At 39.8% G+C, this 21,311-nt stretch overlaps 2 protein-coding genes and 1 long non-coding RNA gene across 5 annotated transcripts; 1 reads left to right on the top strand and 2 right to left on the bottom strand.

Moving 5' to 3' along the window:
• The first annotated feature begins 83 nt into the window (after nt 1-83).
• Nucleotides 84-13,320, top strand: mcmdc2 (minichromosome maintenance domain containing 2). The gene is made up of 15 exons (XM_026179512.2): nt 84-437; nt 514-644; nt 728-787; nt 991-1,186; nt 1,279-1,401; nt 2,493-2,594; nt 3,681-3,809; nt 3,947-4,184; nt 4,801-5,006; nt 5,091-5,248; nt 5,586-5,765; nt 5,839-5,978; nt 6,382-6,491; nt 6,679-6,875; nt 12,681-13,320. Exons 1-14 carry the CDS (start codon nt 341-343, stop codon nt 6,843-6,845), a joined length of 2,037 nt encoding a protein of 678 aa, XP_026035297.1. The 5' UTR covers nt 84-340; the 3' UTR covers nt 6,846-6,875; nt 12,681-13,320.
• Nucleotides 6,565-10,228, bottom strand: LOC113028982 (uncharacterized). The gene is made up of 6 exons (XR_003273319.2): nt 10,088-10,228; nt 8,749-8,800; nt 8,459-8,525; nt 7,935-7,996; nt 7,227-7,289; nt 6,565-6,813 (listed from the first exon to the last, which is right to left on the bottom strand). It is a non-coding gene; the product is annotated as an uncharacterized LOC113028982 (long non-coding RNA).
• On the bottom strand, nt 11,053-20,423 carry ppp1r42 (protein phosphatase 1, regulatory subunit 42). 3 transcript variants are annotated; one of them, XR_013911282.1, is made up of 9 exons: nt 20,271-20,423; nt 19,347-19,569; nt 19,096-19,262; nt 18,871-19,009; nt 17,912-18,028; nt 16,218-16,335; nt 15,911-16,043; nt 15,506-15,587; nt 14,815-15,127 (listed from the first exon to the last, which is right to left on the bottom strand). XR_013911282.1 is itself a non-coding variant. In XM_080306007.1 (8 exons), the coding sequence occupies exons 2-8, from the start codon at nt 19,476-19,478 to the stop codon at nt 15,103-15,105; spliced, it is 831 nt and encodes a 276-aa protein (XP_080162133.1). In that variant the 5' UTR covers nt 19,479-19,569; nt 20,271-20,423; the 3' UTR covers nt 14,815-15,102. The 3 variants fall into 3 exon arrangements, 2 of the variants coding, with proteins under 2 accessions (XP_080162132.1, XP_080162133.1); XM_080306007.1 differs by lacking the exon at nt 15,506-15,587; XM_080306006.1 differs by lacking the exons at nt 14,815-15,127; nt 15,506-15,587; nt 15,911-16,043; nt 16,218-16,335 and adding exons at nt 11,053-12,337; nt 12,588-13,031.
• Between the last annotated feature and the right edge of the window lie 888 nt (nt 20,424-21,311).

The following is a 21,311-nucleotide window of genomic DNA, read 5'->3' as shown; positions in this document are numbered from 1 at the left end:
TCATTGAAGTATGCATAAAAGTGTGTATTTTAAATTTGCTATAAATTAATATTAAGCAATAACGTCAATTAGAAACCACTGAACTGACAAATTTTCGCATTATGGAAACCAATTTATGAAATTTTCTTAACAAAACAAGAAGTTCCATAATTTTCCTTAAAATATTTTCTTTATAGCCGGAAACCGAAACTATATATATTTTAGTTTTTCTGTATGTACAGTTATAAATTTTTTTTAAAAATTATTACGTCACATTTTGTTGACGTTAGCTCCCCCCGCTGAACCCGGGCTAACCTCAACTAAACATTAAACGTCTTCATGATATAATTTGTTTTTAAAAATGGCTGACATTTTATCGCTGAAAGAATCGGTTTTGGTGTACTTAGACAGAAGCGGTGGTCTTAAGAAACTTTGCGAAAACTGCAAACATTTTAACGGTATGAGGTTCCGCTCCACGGCAGCCATGACAGCTAAAATCACCGAGTTTTTAACTTTGCTAACGGTCATTTTCAGGCACACAGCAGACCGAGGCGGTGTACAGGTTTTGTATAGGCGTTAATCCGGCCGATGTGCTGGAGCTGGATCCTGTACTGGGGGACTGTGTTCTCCATGACCCCCTGAAAGCCACGGCTTTGTTTCAGTCTGTAAGTGAAAACTGTGGGCAAAAATGAAACGTAGCTACACTTTTGCTGTCAGCTTAACTATATTTAACCAATTCCTCATTTAGGTTTGTTTCCTGGCTATAAAGACCCTTTCACTTATTGAAAAAATACACATGGAGAGTCAGGTAAACAACCGCTTCCCCTTTCACCGAAACAATACTGTGTTTTGTATAAATCCACAAGTGAAGGGCTCGTTTCCGTTTACTGTCCCAGTAAACAATGACTCCTAAAGGGAATGCAGCCCTCATTAATACACCTGGGCTTTTCCTAGTGTAATAAATCAGATGATGCCTCTGTCCTCTAACAATGTGTGTGTGTTTCTTTTGAGGTGAATGTTATTTTGAAGTTCACACACCTGCCTCCATTCCCCGAGTACACACTGGACCTTTCCAGTTTTCCTCGTTTATGTCGCCCTTTGAGGCCTGTCTCCATGGAGGGCCTGGTCATTTCCATGACAAGGGTCACAAAGTACACCCAGGGGGCGAGGTTCCTCTGCACTGATGATGACTGCCCCTGCTCTACAGGTACTGCAGTACATACACATACTCTGTGGTTTTTAAGTCAGACTAAGACAAATGCAGTATATAAATTCTCATTTCTGTGATGCTGCTTGTAGGTTTTCACCACATTCGAGTGCACGCACCCGGAGCAACAGAGTCAGCCACAGTGAGAAACGACTTCAGCTGCATGATGTGCAGCTCCCAATTGAAAGAGGATGTGAAGTTTAGAGTTTTAGGAGGTACTATTGATTCAGAATGCTGCAGTGCGTTGTAAGGTTTGATTTTAACATATTACTACTGCAAAAATATCAGGTCAACCCCTCATTTTTTTATGTTTTGCTTCCAGTGAGCCAGACATTCTTGTGATTTTTTTTTTTTTTTTTTTTTTTTGCTTGTGCTCTCTGAAGGTCTTTCAAAGATTTTCTTTGGACATTGGCTGCTTTTTCACTCAGTTTAAGGTCCATACTTGTATCTGTCCATTTTCATAGGAATGTTGTTTTGTTTGTTTTCTGTTTGTTAAATCACCTAACACTGAACTATAAATCATTCAAGTATATTGGGTCACGTCCTGTATACACATACAACAAAACTTGGTAATAAACCAATTTTAAATTTATCTTTACACACTATGTTACTGGCAGCCTTTTACAAAAACACAATTTTTATTCATTTTTTAAGTGAATCTATGAAAAATGCAGCAATAACACAGTTTGAAAGATATAAAATAGTATTTTTGCATCAACAAAATCAGCTGAAAACAGCCACAATAACACGGTGGAGGCTATGTCATGGTTTGGTGCTACATTTCAGCCAGTAGTGTTGGGGATCTTATCAAATTTAAACAATTATAAATACTGAAAAGTTACATCGGACTTTATTCCACCATGCAGTGGCATCTGGAACCCATCTCACTGGCAGCTGTTTCATTCTTTAACATGGCAATGATCCCAAATAAACTGCCAGTCATAGATTGGTCTCTCCAGAACCTGGTCCTCAAAATGATTGAAGCAGTGTGGCATCATCTTGAGAGAAAATGGAACAGAAATGCAGCCATCATCCAAAGAAGCGCTTTGAATGTCCATCAGGAAGCCTGGAGAACTAATCCTGAAGACTACTTAAAGAAATGACAAGAAAGCTGCCTAAGAGATTCCAGGCTGTGATCTGTCTGGAATTATAAGAAATTTGTTGCTGCTTAATATGCTGTATTTCTAATGTATGCTTACCCATGTTTCAGTAAATCATTGTGCCTATTTCCCATTTTCCTTGCAATATATAAAGTGGCTCCAGACTTTTGCACAGTAATTATGTATGTGTGTTTTTTTGGGTATAGACAAGCAGCTGGTGGAGCTGATCCATGTCAAAGCACTGGATGTTCTAAGAGGCCACGAGCAAAGCTCAATGAGATACCAGTCTGTTACCCTGTTTCTCAGAGGTATGTCTACAGTCTGCAGTGTGCAACTGTTTTAGCAGCGTGAATAACGGAGAAGAAAACTCATAGCTTTTTTTGGGAGTGGTGAAGGCAGTGGCAGAAGATGAAAAATATGCACTAGCATGCATTACAATACATCATGATCACACTTAATAATACCCAAGAGCAGAAACACAATCCATTACCCAACGTTTACATCAGAGTAGCCTAATCCTAAAACAGACGATACAAATCATAACACCAACAGTACTGAGTGTGACGGCTCCTTCGTGAAGGTCAGCACTGATCTGCTGGTTCAAACAGGACTTTGTGCACCTTGGCTTTTTGATTCAGAGAACAGCTCCGTAACAAAAACATATCTTCGCTATAAAACATCTGAACCACGCAGCAGAAAACCAAATAGCTTGTTATTTGAAAAGACTAATGGTCATTTACCCCCACTCTGTAAGGTGATTAATCCTTTTTCCTTGGTTTTCATTTGTAAACTGAAGCATTTAAAATCAAACTGCACTGCAGATTAATATCCTCAAAATGCAAGTTTATTGTTTTGTTTGGAAAATAAGATCTTAATCCATTACTCTTGAGAAATGTGGTTATAATGGCTTATATTTACAGTCAAATGTATTGAGGTTTGCCATTAATTTTCTCTGGCTTGTTAAACGAGGTTCGCTTTGAAACACAAACTTGGTGGGGGAGAGTTCAAATAAATAGATTTTAGTGCAGCCGGCTGAGCACGGTGCCTCATGGTTGGATATTAAGTGTTTCTGTCCCCTCGAATAACATTGTCCCGCCAGCACCCCTGAGAGCTTAGCAAATCTCTGCAGCAGGATTAACATATTCTGTTGACCCAGTCCTGTGGAGGAATTCAATACAGCGAGCTCCCGTTACTAAACATATATGTTAATAAGTGCAAAGAACACTCATTAGCTGGCTGTGCAGTTCGCACACAGTGAAATCTTTGTTCTGAAGTCCTCACTCTGTTTCTCTTGGCAGTGGCTTGTAGGTGGCATGCATGTTTCTTTAGTAATCACCGGGCAGCCGAGAACAACTCCTTTGAGTGTTAATGCTTTGTTTCCCCATCTCATGTAGACGAGCTGTGTAACTCCATGAGAATCGGGCGATATTACCGGGTGTTGGGCATTCCTGCACATGTGCACCAGTGGCCCAACCTTACCTGGAGTGTGGAGGCAAATAGTGTCCAGCCGTGGGAACCTGTGTGTAAGCCTGTGAATTATCTCCCATTAAAATTACAGAATGAATAGCAGATATATTAAATTTGTCTTCATACAGTGAAGTCTCAGGTTTTATATTTTTTAATTGTAGTAAAAGACCATCTTTTACAACTCAACTTACAGGTGACTGTAAAGTCAGCGCCCGCTTCCAGGAGCTGTTGAAGGGAACGGCCTCGTCTCCATGGAGGTTCTCCGCAATTGTAGCTCACTGCTTTGGGTTGGACGTGGCTCCTCTAGGCTTGTACGACACTCTGAAGTTGAGCTTGCTGCTTAGCTTGGTGCAGACCAGAATAGATGAAAAGGACACGTTTCACAACTTGGATCTTCTTGTTGTCACCACTGACACGCTTATACTCGACAGGTAAACAAATTTAAATGATCTGAATCCTGAAACCTACTGCGTCCTAAACAGGGATGTATACTTAGAACAAAAAGTAAGGAAATTTTGTGTTTGATCAATTATGTCTGTGTTGTAACAATGATTCTTGGCGATAAATCTTACACTGTTGGAAAGCCTGTTTATTTCCCCTTAAATGGTGCCACGTTTGTAAGGAAATGCATTTGTGGGTTGTGCCCATAAAAACTTGCCAAATCTTATCTGCCAATGCCAAACAGCTTTTTCTGCTATTTACTCTTGTTTGGTCTCGTTTATTGGACTGGAGGATTGAAGTCTTAAGAAAGAAGACATAATGGCAATTTAACAATTTGTTAATTAACAAACCACGACCTCAGTAACATGTGGAAGGACCATGAACAGCCACAACAGCCCTGGCACCTCCTCCTCATGCTGGGCACGAGCTTGGTCACACACCATCACACAGCAGTGTGTAACCACATGCTTGCGTTATGAGTGCTCAAGTAGAATAGAAAAGTGCTATTTAAGAACCAGTCCATTTACCTAAATGGACCCACTAGGTACCACACTTGTGATCAAATCGTCCTCGTTATCCATCCATCATCTTATCCTTTTGTGCTAGATTGATGACATACAGCTTGAGTTTGGCCTATCGTGGGATCAGGCATCAGGCCACGGGGGAGATGTTCGCATGCCTGTCCCGGGATGAACATGGGGCAGGTACTGCTAACATCCATGCTGGTTCTGTCCTGCTAGCCACTGGGGGTGTTTGCCTGTTGGGAGATCTGAGCTATTACAGAAAGGACAAGTTGGATTCCATTAAGTCAGGTAACGAATGTAAGTGCTGCAATAACCTTAAAAGGATGTCAGCTATAAAAATCATGAATCTTTTTTAAACAAAAATTTTTCCAGTTATGGAGACCCGCACACTATCAGTGTTCATCCCTGGAAAGAAATATGGTGAGGATGCAGACCAGCAGCTTTCCTTTCCAGTCCAGTGTAGCTTCTGGGCCGCCACAGACTCCTCCCGTCGATCTGGGAGGGCAGACTGTGGCGCACTGGGAGCAGCAGTGAGTTCAGTTCCATCAAGTTATTGTTGTATGAATGTGCTTTACTGGGTCTAAGTTTAGATTTATGTTTGTAACTTATTTTGCCTATTACACAGTTTTTAAAAAAAGGCCCCTTTCCTTCAGCTTAGATGCTGTTTGTTGGTGCTACAGGCAAAACAGGAAATTGAGACAATTTAGTGCTCTTGAAGGAAGTGCCCTGCCCAGGCAATTATACTTCACAGCAGAACCCTTGAGAATAATCAGTGCTTTGTGTTGCTCTTTTTGTAGGCAAGGGGTAAATAATGAAATGTAACCATTAAAATAAAGGTTTATTGACAGCTTTCTTTACTGTGAGCAGGAGATGGGTGCTGTACCAGCTCAGTTGGCAGATGCCTTTGGCCTTGTCATTGAGTGTAGAGACAGGGTTGGAGAGCAGGCCCTGCTTGCCCAGACTGTCCACACCCTCCAGCATGCAGTACAGTCTGGAAAACCCCATGACCCACCCTGCTGGGAGTTTTCCACTGAAGACTATCATGAGGTTAACAAACATGTTCTATTACTATTATATTATAAATTATGTTATATTGCTAATATACTATTATATTCTTCAGCTGGTGGCCCATGCACAAGGTTTGCAAGTGGAGCTCAGCCCTGCAGCAGAGAAAATAATCCATGGTTACTACATGGCGAGCCGTAGAGTGCGATCACAGGGTCAGGGTGTCAACATGTCTGTGGCCTCTATCAAGCTGCTGTAAGTGCTTTAATGGCTTTTTACATTCAATCTCTGCTTTCTGCATATTAAACTGCAGAGGTCAAAGTCTGCTGTAATGTCAACTTCATCCACCAGGTGGTGCAAGCCCACTCTATTGCTGCTTGTAGATGACCATTTTTCATGCAACTTTGACAAATGTTTACAAATCTTTCCCACTGTGGTGACACGTTTTATGTTCAGCTAAAACTATGAAAATAAATGTTCTCAGTGAGAAGGCCAAACAGGGCAGGCCACATTATACTGTCCATACACAGCCAGTCTTGATTTATCCATTTACATTTTAAATGTAACATTTTTATTGATTACTTGTCCTACAGTGTATTAGAAAGGTCTTACTGAATACAGAGGCAGACATTCACATTGTATATTCATTTTGTCACAGGATCTCTTTGGCTGAGGCCCATTGCAAGCTATGTCTCAGAACTCAAGTACTAGAGCAGGATGCTGTGATCGCTGTACTCCTTTGTGAAAGCTCAGTCTCACTCAAGCATGGTATTTATTTCATTTTTACACCTCATAACACTAAAAGGTAGATATTTAGCAATTTAATGACATTACTCGATGGTTCTGTTCATAAGCATGGTTCATTTTATTGATCAATATATAACACTCAAGATAATAAAGCATCAAACACCAATATAATATACAATATATTCAGGATTTTCTCTTCTTCATACAGGCGCCTCTGCTCTCATTATTCCACCCGATCCAGTGTTTCCTTGTGACCTGGGAGATGTAGATGGTTTGTGCAAGCGAGACGCTGCTCTGGATGAGCTCCATCAGCTTATCTTACGGTTCATCTACACCAACGCACCTGGAGCAGACACATACATTACAGAAGAGTGAAGCCTCTCTAGGTTGTTTAACAAAATGCAGGTAGGCAACACAAGATTAAACTCCTTTATTTTTACATTTCAAATCTGTACGCTGATCAAATACAACCAAACAAATAAATACGTGCTGAATGCAGATAAAAAGATGGATTACCCAAAATCTGAATCCAGTACATGTTTAAAAATATTGCATCCAAGATTAAATAACCAAAATACACTTAAGATATTTTTTCTTGCAGACAAATCCCCCCACCAATTGTGCATATCAAATAAAAAAAGAAAACAACTATCCATTTTTAAATTGTAAGCACGAAGGGGGGGGGAAAAACTGAGCTCAATGTGGCATGTGCAGGTCTGAAAAACCAAAGTGACAGAGCTAGAACCTGTTACTTACCTTTCAATTGTGGCCACTCTGTGTACTCCCAAGTCATTCAAGTGTTTCCGAAACCTTGCACATCTAACAAATATACAGTATATAGTCAGTCAAATGAGAATAAATGATTTATGTGGGTTTAAAAGTAATTTTAAGTTCAGTTAGTCACATTCTCAGCAGCCCATTTTGGTCTGATGGGTAAACGGCGAAAAAGTGAACTCATCATTACAAGTTACATCAGCAGACATACCAGTGAAGTAAGCTGGCAATTTATGCCTCTTTTACACTAGTAACTACTCAGCTCAACTAGACTCTGTTTCAGACGCTTTCCATTACAATTGAGTCCTAAAATGTGCTTGCAGTCGTTATAGCAACGCATCTGAAAGTCCAGTAACGACATCTGTATGTGACAGAAACACCACAATGTTTGTTTCTATGAAGCCATTTCTGTCATTGCCAGGTTTCAAAAATGGAAGAAGTCACTTTCTTGACTTACTGAGTGACACTACTAACTGGCCAATTAGTGGTATTCTGTCTGTTGACGTCATATTTTTGGACTGGAAACCCGGCTGGGTAGGTACTAAAAATGTACCTGATCCCAGGTACTACCACGTAATGGAAACCCCTAAAATCCCAGTCTAGCCAAGGCGTGCCAAGTAGGTACTAGAGGAAAAGGGCTATTAGAATACCAGCTCCTGAATACACCAGTCTACTACTGGCTTTACTTACCAGGAAAGGCATGAAATCACTGCCAGTCACTGTGTAGCTCCATTACTGCTGCTGCTGTTTATCTGCAGAATTAACAATACACAGTGTAATTTTAGATACAGGTAATGTAGAAATAATAGGCTCAAAACTGAAGAATTTCAGAGGTCAACTGAAATCAGATTAACAAAAGAACAAAATTTCTAAATGGAAAGTAAATGCCAAGTTTGGCAAGATGAAATTTTCTGGCTATGTGTGAAACTATTACTGTATTAAATAAAAACTGGGGTAAACTATGTGACACAAAGGCTGCAGCTGGTAATTCAGTAGTCCCAAATCTCACCACTTAATTGTCTGATGGGTAAACGGCGAAAGAAGTGAACTCATCACTATTCCAGCTGCAGCTATAGAATAGCTGCCGCAAAGCAAATTAATATAACTTGTTGTTTGGGAATCATTTTAACCACTGAATCAGTATGAGCAGACAAGATTTGCAACAATTACTGCAGTTACTCATTTTTCCATTTTACTGTTGTGAAACCACTAACCTGTCCTCAGGGAAAGGAGACAAAGGATTAGGCATCTCGTGCCTCTCCTGCAACCACAGCATGAGACCTGAAGCAAAATAAACCACTGACATGAACTTCCTGAAAATCTCTTCATACAAATCAAATATGAGGCTGTCTGATGTTATGCTGGCTATTCAGTTAGTCACAGTTTCACCATGTTATTGTCTGACGGGTAAACGGCAAAAATGTGATCTCATCACTATTCCAGCAGCTGGACTGAGCTACAGTTACACCAAAACTTAAATATGGTCAAATATTTCAGCTCTCACCTTAAAGGGTCAACACAGTGAAGACATCAGGTTATTTGCAGCAGCATAGCATCTGAAAAATAAAAAAAATAAAAAATAAAAAATGAGTTAGTTTAGTATGATCTTTTGGTTTTATTAAGGACCAGCCTAATAGTTCGCTCTAACTTTAAGTTTTTAAATCAAGTAGTTACTCCCTTTCAACAGAAATACACCCCAACCACCTCTCAAGATCAGTGAAAGTCTGTCACTGCATCTTTTCCAAACCTTGCAACTAATTGCTCTCAGGAGTGATGGGATATTGATTTTCAGCTTGAATAAGTAAAATGTACTGAAAGAAAAGCCAATACAGCGAGAACAGATGACTGATCACCTGAAGGTCAAAGGTTGCAAAATAACACAGCCCAGGAGCATGGCTAACACCGCATGTCTGAGAATGGGTTCAACAACAGGTCACGACCTCTGCCATGACCTTATGTCTTCATTGGGGCCTTGATGACTTTCCCCAGTAAACTAATGAGAGGTGGTAATTCCCTGACCAGCAGCTCTTCTGGTGACCCCTTGACAAGATTAGACGTAGCGTTCAGTAAGATGCTGAATGACAGTGAGTCCAGAAAAATGATTTATTACTTTACTTCAGGGATGAGACCTGTCTATTATAACGAGACATGCACACCAATGAACAAAGGTGGCGAAGGAAGACAAATCCCCAATATTACATTTGAGGTGCAAATGCAAACTTTTTAAATATGCTATCACTTGCTTTTAGGCAACCAAGAAACCAGAAGTAACCAGAAGTTTGTCTTTAAGCCCTTATACGACTCTTTAAACTTATAAAATCCCCCATCTTAATATCTAATACAAGTTCGCCATCATTTCAGCTTCGTTTTTAGTTTACGCAGGCATACATCCACAGATCTGCAAAATAATACTTCACGCCACGTGTTTCTTGTGAGCCTAACGTGTTCACATTTGTAAACTGGAACCAATGAGATCGTGGGACCGGGAGACGAGAAATAAAAATGTCTGCCACATGAAACGATTGTATTTTATTACCAACACACTAACGTGTTTTTGTAAGGACAGAGTTGGTGCAATGCTCAAAATCAGGAGCCAGATTAGCTTTACTATACAAATGGAATGAAACACCTTTTAGTGTTTTAACTATGATGAGAAACAGTAAAGCGAGGGGAGGAAAGCTACGCTGTACTCCTTTCACCCACGTGGCTGAGTAGCTAGCTAGCTTCATGCTACCGACTAATGGCCTGTTTCAAGGGCAAATTCATATTCATCTTGAAAACACGCTGACTGATGGTCCATTTTAAGCTATGCAAACGTACACAAGCGTGTCTCTATTGCTTACCTACGTGTTGAATCGCGAAGAAGTTAAATGTTGAGAAGAGCTGAAACGCCGCACTGCCTTCTGCAGCCATCTCCAGGGGAAGAGGAAGAGTTTCCGGTCCGACCTCCTGTTTCTACGCACCACGGCTGCGCAGTGCAGCATGCGAAGTGCACAGCGAAGCATTTTTTAAGCTTCTCTTTAACATCTAAAGTGCTCTTATTTATGCACTGTATTGCATAAAGTTTTAATAACAATGATGATGGCCTGTAAAGACATATACATATGTGGTGATTTTTGTTCAGTTGTCGTCATTCTATATTCTGACCGATGGTCATTCTGGGCATGCGCTCACGGGCCCATGTAAAGGTGTGTGTGTGTGTGTGTGTGTGTGTGTGTGTGTGTGTGTGTGTGTGTGTGTGTGTGTGCGTGTGCGTGGTGGGGGGGGGGGGGGGCATCCAAGAGGCAAATGGAATAATAAATAAATTAATAAACAAACATACTAATACCAGCGCTGTATTCAGTTAAAAATAGATCTGAGAGAGAAAAGAGACAAAGCAAGTGTGTGTGTGTGTGTGTGTGTGTGTGTGTGTGTGTGTGTGTGTGTGTGTGTGCGCATCAAAACTTACATTAAATTTATTATTATTGGTAATTTTGCCATTTAATATAAGGTACTTTAGAGCTTTTAGTGAAGCTGTACAATCATGGCCACTTTTCGTTTTTTTTCAGGAAGGTACGATGCTCTGAATTTGGAACTACTTCTATGTACTTGTATATGAACGTTCCTGTGTAATATGTCTGATTACTGAAGAAGGAACAGAAGGCCGAGCATAAAACAAATGAATAAAAGTGAATTTAAAAACAAACAAACAAACAAACACAAAAAACAAACAAAGAGGGGTATGTAACTTGATGATCTGGACATGTGACAGCAAAAAAATCAAATTAAATCAAAATGAATAAATAAATAAATAAAAAATATATCATAATTTCTGTTTCTATGCTCTTCTTTTATTTAATCCGCACTAGCTAAATTAGGGAAATATCGTCATTTGTTTCATTGTAGCCTAAAGGGATTTACACATACCTTTATCAATATTTTAAAAATTACATCATGAAATCCGATTAATCAGTCTAACAGAGTCACCAATAAAGATATTTTGAGTGAAGAAATTGGTATTATAACACTTATCATAACACTTTAATTCATAGTGAAGTATTAATATTTTAAATGTTAGTGATAAGAAAAATAATCAGAAATAAGAAAGCAGTCATCCCTTTTAAACTGTATGGATTGTAATTGTTTTTACTAACACTATAAATTATGCATTCATGTATCGTATTTTTTTATATTTTATGATAAAATAAATTATTATTGTTTACATAGACCTTTTAGCCAGTCGGATTTCTAAAATCAGCTGCAAGACAAGTTAAAACGTTTCTTTATATTTGAAATTTGTGTTATCTCCAAATTCTTAATCGAGCACCACAGATGGATTTGATTAAAACCTACAGCCACACAATTACAGTGACTGTTCAGAGACCACAAAAACCACAATCACTGTCCAGCAAATGCCATCAGTAATAATAATAATAATAATAATAATAATAATAATAATAATAATAATAATAATAATAATAATAATAATAATAATTGGAACACCTTTAAAATGTTTCGTTCAAACCTTGGAGACATATCTTCTTTCATTGTCAAGTAATTTATTCACAAACACATTTACACCCATGCATGTAAAAAATAAGGAGGAACATGAGACTCGGAGCCTGCATTGTGGGCTCCCTGACAGACCACTTCACATGACAGATGTTAAGTTATTCACACATGCATTTAGTGCAAATGTCTCAGCTGAAAGTGCACACTCAAGCATGACGGGCTCGTTGCCCCGAGGAGTCTCTGTAAATATACCTGGGACGTGTGTGGAGCTGCACAATGCAGGCAGGATTAGTCGAAATAACACACAGAAATATAATGTATGCTTTCTCAAAATTTATACAATAAAATTCACGTAATATATTAATTTACAAGGTCTTCCTAATTTGCGGTGCTTTAGTGGGAGCTATTCTACAATCATGTGCCGCTTCGGAAGTAAAGCATGAACTCATGCACAAAACGAAGCTGTTCGGTACAAATGAATTAAGCCTATTTTACTGGGAGGTGGACGACGATGGGCCTTGATCCTCTGACTCTGAAGGACTTGAAGTGTTTAGGAATTGCCCGGTTGCTCCAACGTACAGCCTGGATCGCATTGGCCATTTCTGTAGGGGGAAAACAGAAACTAATAAATCGAAATATTTAAATTGGTAAAATAATTTCTAAAAGCAGAGCTCGGTGGTGTGACAGGGTTTTCTGCATCTATAGGATAAAGGCTGTGCTAACTTCTTATATTTTAAAAAGTGAGAAATTTCTAACAGAACATGATCACCAAAATAATTTTAGAATAAAACAATTAATGAAGAATTGAAAACAAAACTAGATCTCTAGTGATTAATGCTTATTAACACTGACCTTCACCGGGTGCAGGTAGCCTTCGCCTTTCAGTGAGTGTAACGCCTCTGTTTGTTTCGTGCCCTCTCCTTCCTCTGTGCCTTCTTCCTGCAGAGTTCGAGTCAGATGGGCAATATAGGTGGTGGCCAGTATCAGCACGTCGAGTTTGGACAGCTTGGTGTCCGGCGGCACTGACGGCAAAGTCCTTTGAAGCTCCAGGAAGGCGTTCCTCAGCGTCTGTACCCGGCTCCTCTCCCTCGCCGCATTCGCTGCTGCCGGGCGTCCTCTGCCGCCGATCCCGCCGCTCTGGAGCACTCTGGCCCGGTGGAGCTCCTGACGACGACCGTCTGGACTCGGGCTGGAGCTCGGGCTGGATCCTGGACTGTCATCCACCACTGCTCCGGAGCAATTACCGCTGTCCATTCGGAGCGTCTGTCTTCCAACCATCGGGGTGCACTTACTGACCTGGATGAAGAGGTTTTAGGTTAGCCTATACCTGCCCACTGTAGCTGCACATTTTATTTGAACTCTAGCTGTAACTTTCAGCCATTTTACAGACAAATTTGAATATTTAATTGAGTCCGCTGTTCTGTAGCAAATGTTCTAATTTGAACTTAAACATTTATACTTATCTACACTATTAAAGTTGCTGCCTTTTGCATTTATTTATATCCATAAGTTAAGTTCTGTGATTAAATGTCAAACTGTATGATGCTGCAAATAAAACAGGAAACACACTTCAAGTCTAAAAAAATCTTTCAGCATCAAAGAAAAACAAAACAACAAAAAAGAAACCTAATCCAAATAACTGACAGCTGTCCAGTTGCACTGACATAAATTTATGCTCAGAAGATTTCCAAACCAAGTCTTTCCCGGCATGAGAGCTTTATCTGTTCGGTAGTCTGATGGGGAGTTTACCTCTGGTACTTCTCAACGGCTCTGCCTCAAAAAACGACATGAAGGCAACCCAAAGAAGACGTCGTTAGGTCGGAGAATTTGCTCGCCAATGTAGAAGAGGTCCCTTTCAAAGTCCAGTTTATCCTTATAAAGTATGCAGGAACGCTGCGCCGCAGTCCCCGTGTACGCACATCCAACACTTCACCTGTGTGCGTAAGTCTCGGGAGCCCTTAATTTATTGGATACACAAAGCGGCGGACAAGTATTTCACTCCGACGTAATTAATCTTTCGACCCATAACACCCGCTCGCAGCGGAGAAAAGGCTGCTCTTTCCCCCTTCCCAACTTATTTCTGTCTGGGGGCAGCAGAGGCTCGTTTTCAACGCCAGAGGCAGGGCTCTCTTTTGCTTCAACTCCGATATGTGCAGGCCGTATCCCACTCTAATTGGCTGCGAACTTGACACTGTATTTTCTTCATAAGCCTATCACCAAAAAAAAAAAAGGAAAAAAAAGTGGCATTGGGGAGAAGTTTGGTCACAATTACCTCAAATATGCTCCTTAAGGTCAGAAACAAAAGGCTGGTCTACCAAAACACTATTTGCAATAGACCATGAAGCCAAACTGACAAGGGTAAGGTGATATGCAAAACATGTGACGAATTGCCAGAGTGTCTTGAATTGCAAACTCATTGGAACAGCTAATAAATAAACTCCAGCACTGCAATCAACAGGCAGGCGTTGAGGAAATTCTTGTGAGACTCATAAATTAATCACTCTGATTTTCAGGGCTCCAAACAGAGATGTCGGCAAATTAATGAAAGGAATTATTCATAATATGTGTATCCTCAGAGTGTTCTTAATAAACATTGTTTTTGTAAGGATGGGGTAACAGTATTGCTTCGGGCCACTAATTATAAGGAGAAGTAAGGGAAGGTTAAGTAAGCTTGTTTCCCTAATTATCCCGCATCTTTCAGGGTTACGTACCCACGTGGCTCCCCAAAAACTCAAAGTAACGACGATGAGACCAAATATGTCCGCGTTGTGGCTTTATATGTTATAAAAGAGGACGGAATCATTTATCACGGCTGTTTAAATAGAAGCACACGCTGTTAGTTTTGGATAATGTAAAGACTTGTAATAATAAAGCAGAGCGATCATTTAGATTGTGCCACTCTGGATCTCCATGTTCACTTATTTGCTGACATGCATTTAGAAGAAAAATGACATCACAGGAAATGCATTGCAACTAGCAGTTTGGGTTTGGACAAATTATTTAAATCATCAGACACCCCCCCCCCCCCCCCCCCCACTCACACAAAGCAATTATCAATAAAACAGCTGTAAAAAAAACATTAAATAAGTGTCTTTATTTTTTCCCCACAATGGTTATTAATTTTAGTTACTTATTATTTCAATATAATGAAATCACTTTAGAATATGCTGTAAAAACATGCCATAGGTGAAGGAAGCTGCAGTGACTCTGAGTTCCCTGCAGTTTTGCAGATATAATAATCAAGATGGATAAACAAGGCACAAGCACGGTTAGTCGTGGGTGAAGATTTTGGTGCACTTGTAGGTTTGTCTTAAAGCAACCACATGACTGCAGACAGCTGATGAGACAGCTAAAAGATCAAGGGTATTTACAGAAACTGGAATTTTTCTGCCCTGGAAGATAAGAGAGAGAGAGAGAGAGAAAAAAATCAAATGCTGACAAATAAATATTATCTCTATAATTGTTTTATGGCTAAACTGAAATGTCTTTAATCTTATGTAAAATCAGTAAAACTGATGGTTCCTTTCAGGTTTTCAAGAAAAAAAGATAGGAAGGAGAATGAAGCAAAACTAACTGACTCTTACAATAAAATATGAATTTCTCTAGCAATGTTCACTTTTTTTGGAGGCAGGGGGGGACTTTAAGAATTGGGGTCAGCCTACCATCAGCAGTTATTACTTATGATTTGGATTCAGTCTGCAGTTAAATAATTTAGTAAGTCATGACATAGATGTGCCGAATGTAGGCTTTTTTAAACTGTGATACTGGACCTGAGAGACTGCTGTGGCTTCCACCTCTGCATGTTAGCGTGGCTGTGACCAGGCTGCAGATCCTGACCCATGTTAAATTCATCTGAAATATAAACAAAGCCAAGTACTGCTACTACTACTGAAATTTGCATGGGTGTGAAGTCACCCAGCGGCCTTATGAACTTATGTAAAACTCAATTCAGACTTTTTTGTGATTTTCACATTAATCTAAAAACTGATAGTATGGTTTTCCAGTATTGTTATACATATTAGCAGATCCACAGTAGCCTTACTAAAGCAAAGAAGTGACTTAATGGACCATGCAAAGACGAAAGGGAGAATTAAATAGCAAAAACAGGAGGGAAAAATGACTGTAAACAAGGTTGGTGGATTTTTAAAAAAAAATGTACAAATAAAGTAACTTACTTGTTAGAGAATAAGGGATGAGTGCTCCAGACATCATGCTTATTATTTTTTTTCTTCTTGGCCTCCCTGGATGCTTTCCAGTTAATAAGAAACTCTCTGGTTAAGTCATTAATCTCCCTTCCATCAAGAGCCTCTATAAGAAATGTTTTAACCAAACAAACATTGAAAATAAAAACATGAAATGAACTATTGTGAATGTTTTGATTTTATCCTTAAGAGTGTTTCCTAAATTTAAGTCACAGCAAAATAATGAAAGCGTATTTTCAAATTAGAAGTGAACTGAGCAAACAAATGATTATTATTTTACCGAGGCTTGTGCACACGGTTATCAGGCGGTCTCTGTACTTTGGTTTTTTACACACAGGATTTCCACTCAAATCCATTAGAAACAGCTGAGGCCAGTGGCTGAACACATCTTCTAGCTCCTGAAAATAAACACAGAGCAGGAAATCTGCTATAATCTGTTGTGTCTGAATCCCTAATTATTCTACTGGAAACACTGTGTCTCTAAGGTTATTGTCTACACATCAAACAATAGCCCAGTTTGTTTAAAACAGATATAATGCAATCTTATGATTGCTATACAGATGATCATAGGGAAAAAAGAAAGGTGTGAGTGAATGGTAATATGAAGTATAAGGGCCAATAGAAAGTGCATAAACAACACATCAGTCTGTTTTAATAAACAGTGTCGCCGGTGTCATGTAACTACAAGTTTTCTCCTGGGGCAGTGTGAGGCTGGCTCCTCCAGCGAGTAGCCTGCAGTTGTATGTTTATCTAAAGGCACATTAATCCAAGCCTGGAAATATGAATACTCTCTGGACACGCTCTGATTGTTCATTGCCTTCCTGTCTTGGCCAAAGCGCTTCCACTTTTCCAGCTTGAGCCGCAATCAGTTCAGAGGGGGACCCCTGAGCACCACGCGCTCCCAGGCTTTGATAAATGATCGTGTCAGGGCCGTCACTCAGAAGGCCCTCACTGAAGAGGAGCCCAGCGCCAAATTGCCCCCCACGCGGGGCGTGGAGAACAGCAGAGGCTGAATGCTCACTGAGCTTGGCCGGCTCTCTCACTTCCACTAATGATGGGCCAGTTATGAACCTGTATTTGACCAGAGCTTCGATTCCCCCTGTCCTCTCTGCCCCGCGCACAGCTAACTGCCTCAGAAGATGCTCCCCATTTGTCACCCGGGCTGACTGCCTGTCATAATCTATTTTAAAAATCCATAATGTTTCCTCTGGACTCTGACCAAATGGTGCAGAAGAAAAAATTGATCCTTTGGAGGGCTGTCTTTGCGCAATCGATAGTGGCAGACGGGTTGTATAAATTATAGGAGACATCTGCTAAAAAAAATGACACGTGTACAACAATTACCTGCATCAACGATCTCCAAAGAAAGTCTTCTGTTTTAAGAAGGTAGTAAAGTCAACTACAAAGTGCTTTCATTGCGTCATCCTGCTATTAAATGCCAATAAGAAGCAAGAATTACACCCTTTCAAATAAAGCCATCAACTTTTTCAGTTAACAGATGAGTTTAAACAGAGATATCATTGCCATCATAGCGTCAGGGAGTCTAATAAATCTCATAAAGTGATACAGCGGGGGTTTGCGACATCAAATAGACGATTCCAAGGCAGAGAGGAAAAATCAACCTTCCAAGGAACGGGAGAAACTTGTGCTTGTTTGAAGCTGTCAGCGAGAAAATTCTCGGGGGAATGGTTCGCTGATTTGTTGAATAATTCTGACCCTGTGCGAGTCGTGGAGACTGGGAAGCTCTGGCGGGATTTGCAGGATTTAGTTCCTTACAACCCCGCTATCCATATCATTTCACACATCAGTGCAGAAAGCCATGGAACAATGTTAATGCTGACCTGATCAGGCATGCATAGTTGCTGTGAAGGGGTAGTATTTACTTTGACTTCACGTGCACTCACTTTCTAATTGAGTCACACTGCAGCAGGAGCCTTGAATGACATCAAGTAAGTCCTGAAAACGTATATTTACCTCAATACTGCACAGCTTATTGTCTGCAGCAGAAAAATGCTGGAGCTCCTTCAGCACCGCCAGGTCTCTGATATCATCGATGTTGTTGTTATTAATATTCAGGACACACAGAGATTCCTGAACAAAGAATTTACAGAATTCATATTAATGTAAAGAAAATAGTTCATGTTACAGTCAGTACAATGACAGACTACTACAAACAGATCCTAGACTATAACGTATCTATGAAACATATTTTTTATGGTCAAATCAACTTGATATTAAACTACAGGTATTCAAATATGCAACGCAACTTCCAAAGAAAAGACAAAAATCATTTGCACCCACCCAAGGAAAATATCTGCAATACCATATATCAGAGCTTAAAGGAAGCAGTACTAGTTGGTCCAAACTACATTTACTTTTATCTCTTTATTCACTTGTAAGCACTCTTAAGCATGTGGATATGTTGTCTTTACGTATATATATGTGTGTGGTGCAGTTGCAAAATGTTCACCCTGGTTAGAAGTTTCACAATGGCTCATTTATAAAACGCTGGAACTCTTTAAATTTGCACAGCAATTTCTTTAATTTATCTAAACAAACAAGAAGCTGAGACTTCTGGTGTGTTTATCCATAGCATGGGCAGTAAACGAAGCAAACAGACTCAAGTGATTTGTCAGACCAGAGGGAGCAACAGAGATCTCTTTGACATCATCAAACCCTGCACAATATTGCTCTTACACGGATCAGGGGAAATCTCAGATCTCTCTTTCACTGGATGTGATAACCTACACATGGGTTGACAGCTCACACACATCTTTGTGCATGAAAAGGGAATGTCAGACCTTCGTCTGGTCTTTCGATAGCTTAAAAACGTATAATGAATCAACCAAGGATAACTTAAGTTATTTGGAAGTGTGGGAGATGTTTTGTTCTGATACTATTAGTGAGCCGAACAGAGTAAAAATAGGTCATACAGCGAGGGAGTCGAGAGTCCTGGGGTCAAAGAGCAACTTTTCCCCCGGTGTCAGTCTTTGATTCTCCACATGAAGCTCTTTGAGCTGATGGAGCTGCTCTAAGCCCTCCACCACAGCAATTCTGTTCCCCCCGAGATACCTGCAGAGCAGCGAAAATAACATACATGTTCAAACACACACCTCCCACTTCATATATTTATCACCAATCAGTTGAACTTTACTCACAGTTTAGAGAGGTTCTGCAGATTGTGCAGATTGTCTATATGGGTTATGCTGTTGTTCTGCATATAGAGATGCGTGAGGTTGGAGGCAAAGCTGAGGTTGCCAATGTAAGTGATGTTATTATCATACAGGTAAAGAACGGTGAGGTTTGTACACATTGAAAGATCTCCCTTGAAAATCAAGAAAATTAGGCATTAAAATTAGTAAATTGAAAAAACAGAATTAAAGAAGTGTTAAAGATGCTGGTTACTTACAATATCTTCAATATTCTTGTTAGAAAAGTGGAGGTGGGTGAGTGTCTTGAGGTACTCTGGGAAGGAGAGGCCCCTTTTCTTTTTGAAGTGCTTTCTAGACTTAGCAATCAGATCTACGGTCAGATGTACCATGTTGGCTTGTCACAATCTCGGCTTCAGAGAGGATCCCTTTCAGCTTCAGCCAAGCATTCAGCCCACAGCAGTGACTATGGGTTGGCTGTGTCTAAAACATATAAATATTTCCTCTGAATATTTGCTGACAGAAAAGTATTCTTTTTACATTTGTAATAACCTTGTACAGAAATTTCAATGGTCTAAAACCTAATCACGTCATGGTTTGAAATAACTAATGTAAAATTATATGATTTTAGGTGACCACTGTGTTTTTATATGTGTGCTTGTGTACTAAAATGACCTGACCGTGAGGTATACAATTATACTTTTTGAGTTTAATTTCCTCAGGTATTAAGCTTAGGTTGTATTAAGTATACAACTGTGTACGCGTGTAGTTAAAAGATAGTGTTGGGGAGAGGAGAGCAGAGTGATGTGACAGCAGGTCTCATCCACGCTTGATCTCAAGGCTTCAGGTCGGTGGTGTAAGGAAAACTAGACACTGATCGATAACTGAACTCAAACACTCCTGGGCCTGGGGTTTTCAGGGACGGCGGTTTGTCACTGTCAAAGAAAATCCACGCTTATAGCAGTGCATACGGGCAGGGAGTAACATACTGAAGTGGATAAACTCCAAAGCAACAGTGAAAGGAAGGAATCGGGTCCTTTTTATGTTGTGTAGCTTCGCTAGCACAACAAATATAGCCCCAATATTAGCCTCTTAACTACATCTAACACGAAGTTCTACGTTTCCGCTAAATATTCTTCAGGTGTAAAAATCAAATATATAAATAGTTAACTGCATTCTCCTACCTTTCAACGCCGGCAAGGGGGTTTAAAACGTATGTTATAGCTACACAGTTTTCAAGCGTGTTGGGCTTTTTTGTTTGAGATCGTGAACATGGTTTCTATGGAAACAACGGAAGTAGCGTCCGCGAGACACAACAGAATTCCACGGGTCACTGAAATTGGCGCAACACCAGCGAAGCGGAAGTAGGCTATTAAGTAGCTAACTGGGGGACTAGTGTACTGAAAAGTCCCGAACAGCTAACATGATAGTAAAACTTCCAGATTGAAAAAAGCTTTTTTATGTTTTTATTTTAGGGGAAAGTCGGTAAACTTTAAATTTTGTCATGACCTGGGTTTCCTTTGAAGGAGTGACTTGCCTCTGCTTATGCAGCAGCCCTTGGTGGGGAGGAAGCGGGATCAATCATTCTCACAGCAAAACTGCTCTTTCCATCTCCTGATTAGTGTGGTCATTAGATCTATGCCGCCTATTGGACAACAGCAGGCTTTTAACTATCTGTCAAAGCAGTGCCATATACATTAAAAACGCTTCTTAAATCATTTTATTTTACGATGTTTCTTTTTCACAGTCATGCAAGCAGAAACCTTTTTGTACTAACGGGAACATACTTCAGAATTAGAAATCTGTTGAAAAGGATCGTTTAATTTTTTTTGGCTGCCCACAATTTGACTTGATTAGAATTTACATAAATGTTCTTATTGCAGCTTTAGTCATGCATACAAATGTCCATCTGGTGATAATCACAATATTTACATATCCAACAAGTTCAACATGTTTCTTAAATCATGAAAGACCAAACATTAGGTTAATCTATTTTAGAAGTGCATATTTTAAATACCTCCTCAGCACTGACAGTCAGACATGTAATACATTTAAATATTTGGCGAAAATACAAACTAGTCAATAGACTGACTGCAAAAACCTTACTCAATGATTTCATATTCCTAAACTTCATGAAATCTAATCTAATAAGTTCCATCTTCGTAAACCAGTACACCAAAAGTTCTCAGTTTTAAGACACGGGTTAAATCATGGTTAAGTAAAAT

The sequence above is a fragment of the Astatotilapia calliptera genome, chromosome 9, assembly GCF_964374335.1.
Source record: "Astatotilapia calliptera chromosome 9, fAstCal68.1, whole genome shotgun sequence".
In the NCBI taxonomy this organism is placed as follows: Eukaryota; Metazoa; Chordata; class Actinopteri; order Cichliformes; family Cichlidae; genus Astatotilapia; species Astatotilapia calliptera.
Note: the sequence above shows the minus strand (reverse complement) of the source record. Positions and strands in the feature narration are given on the sequence as shown.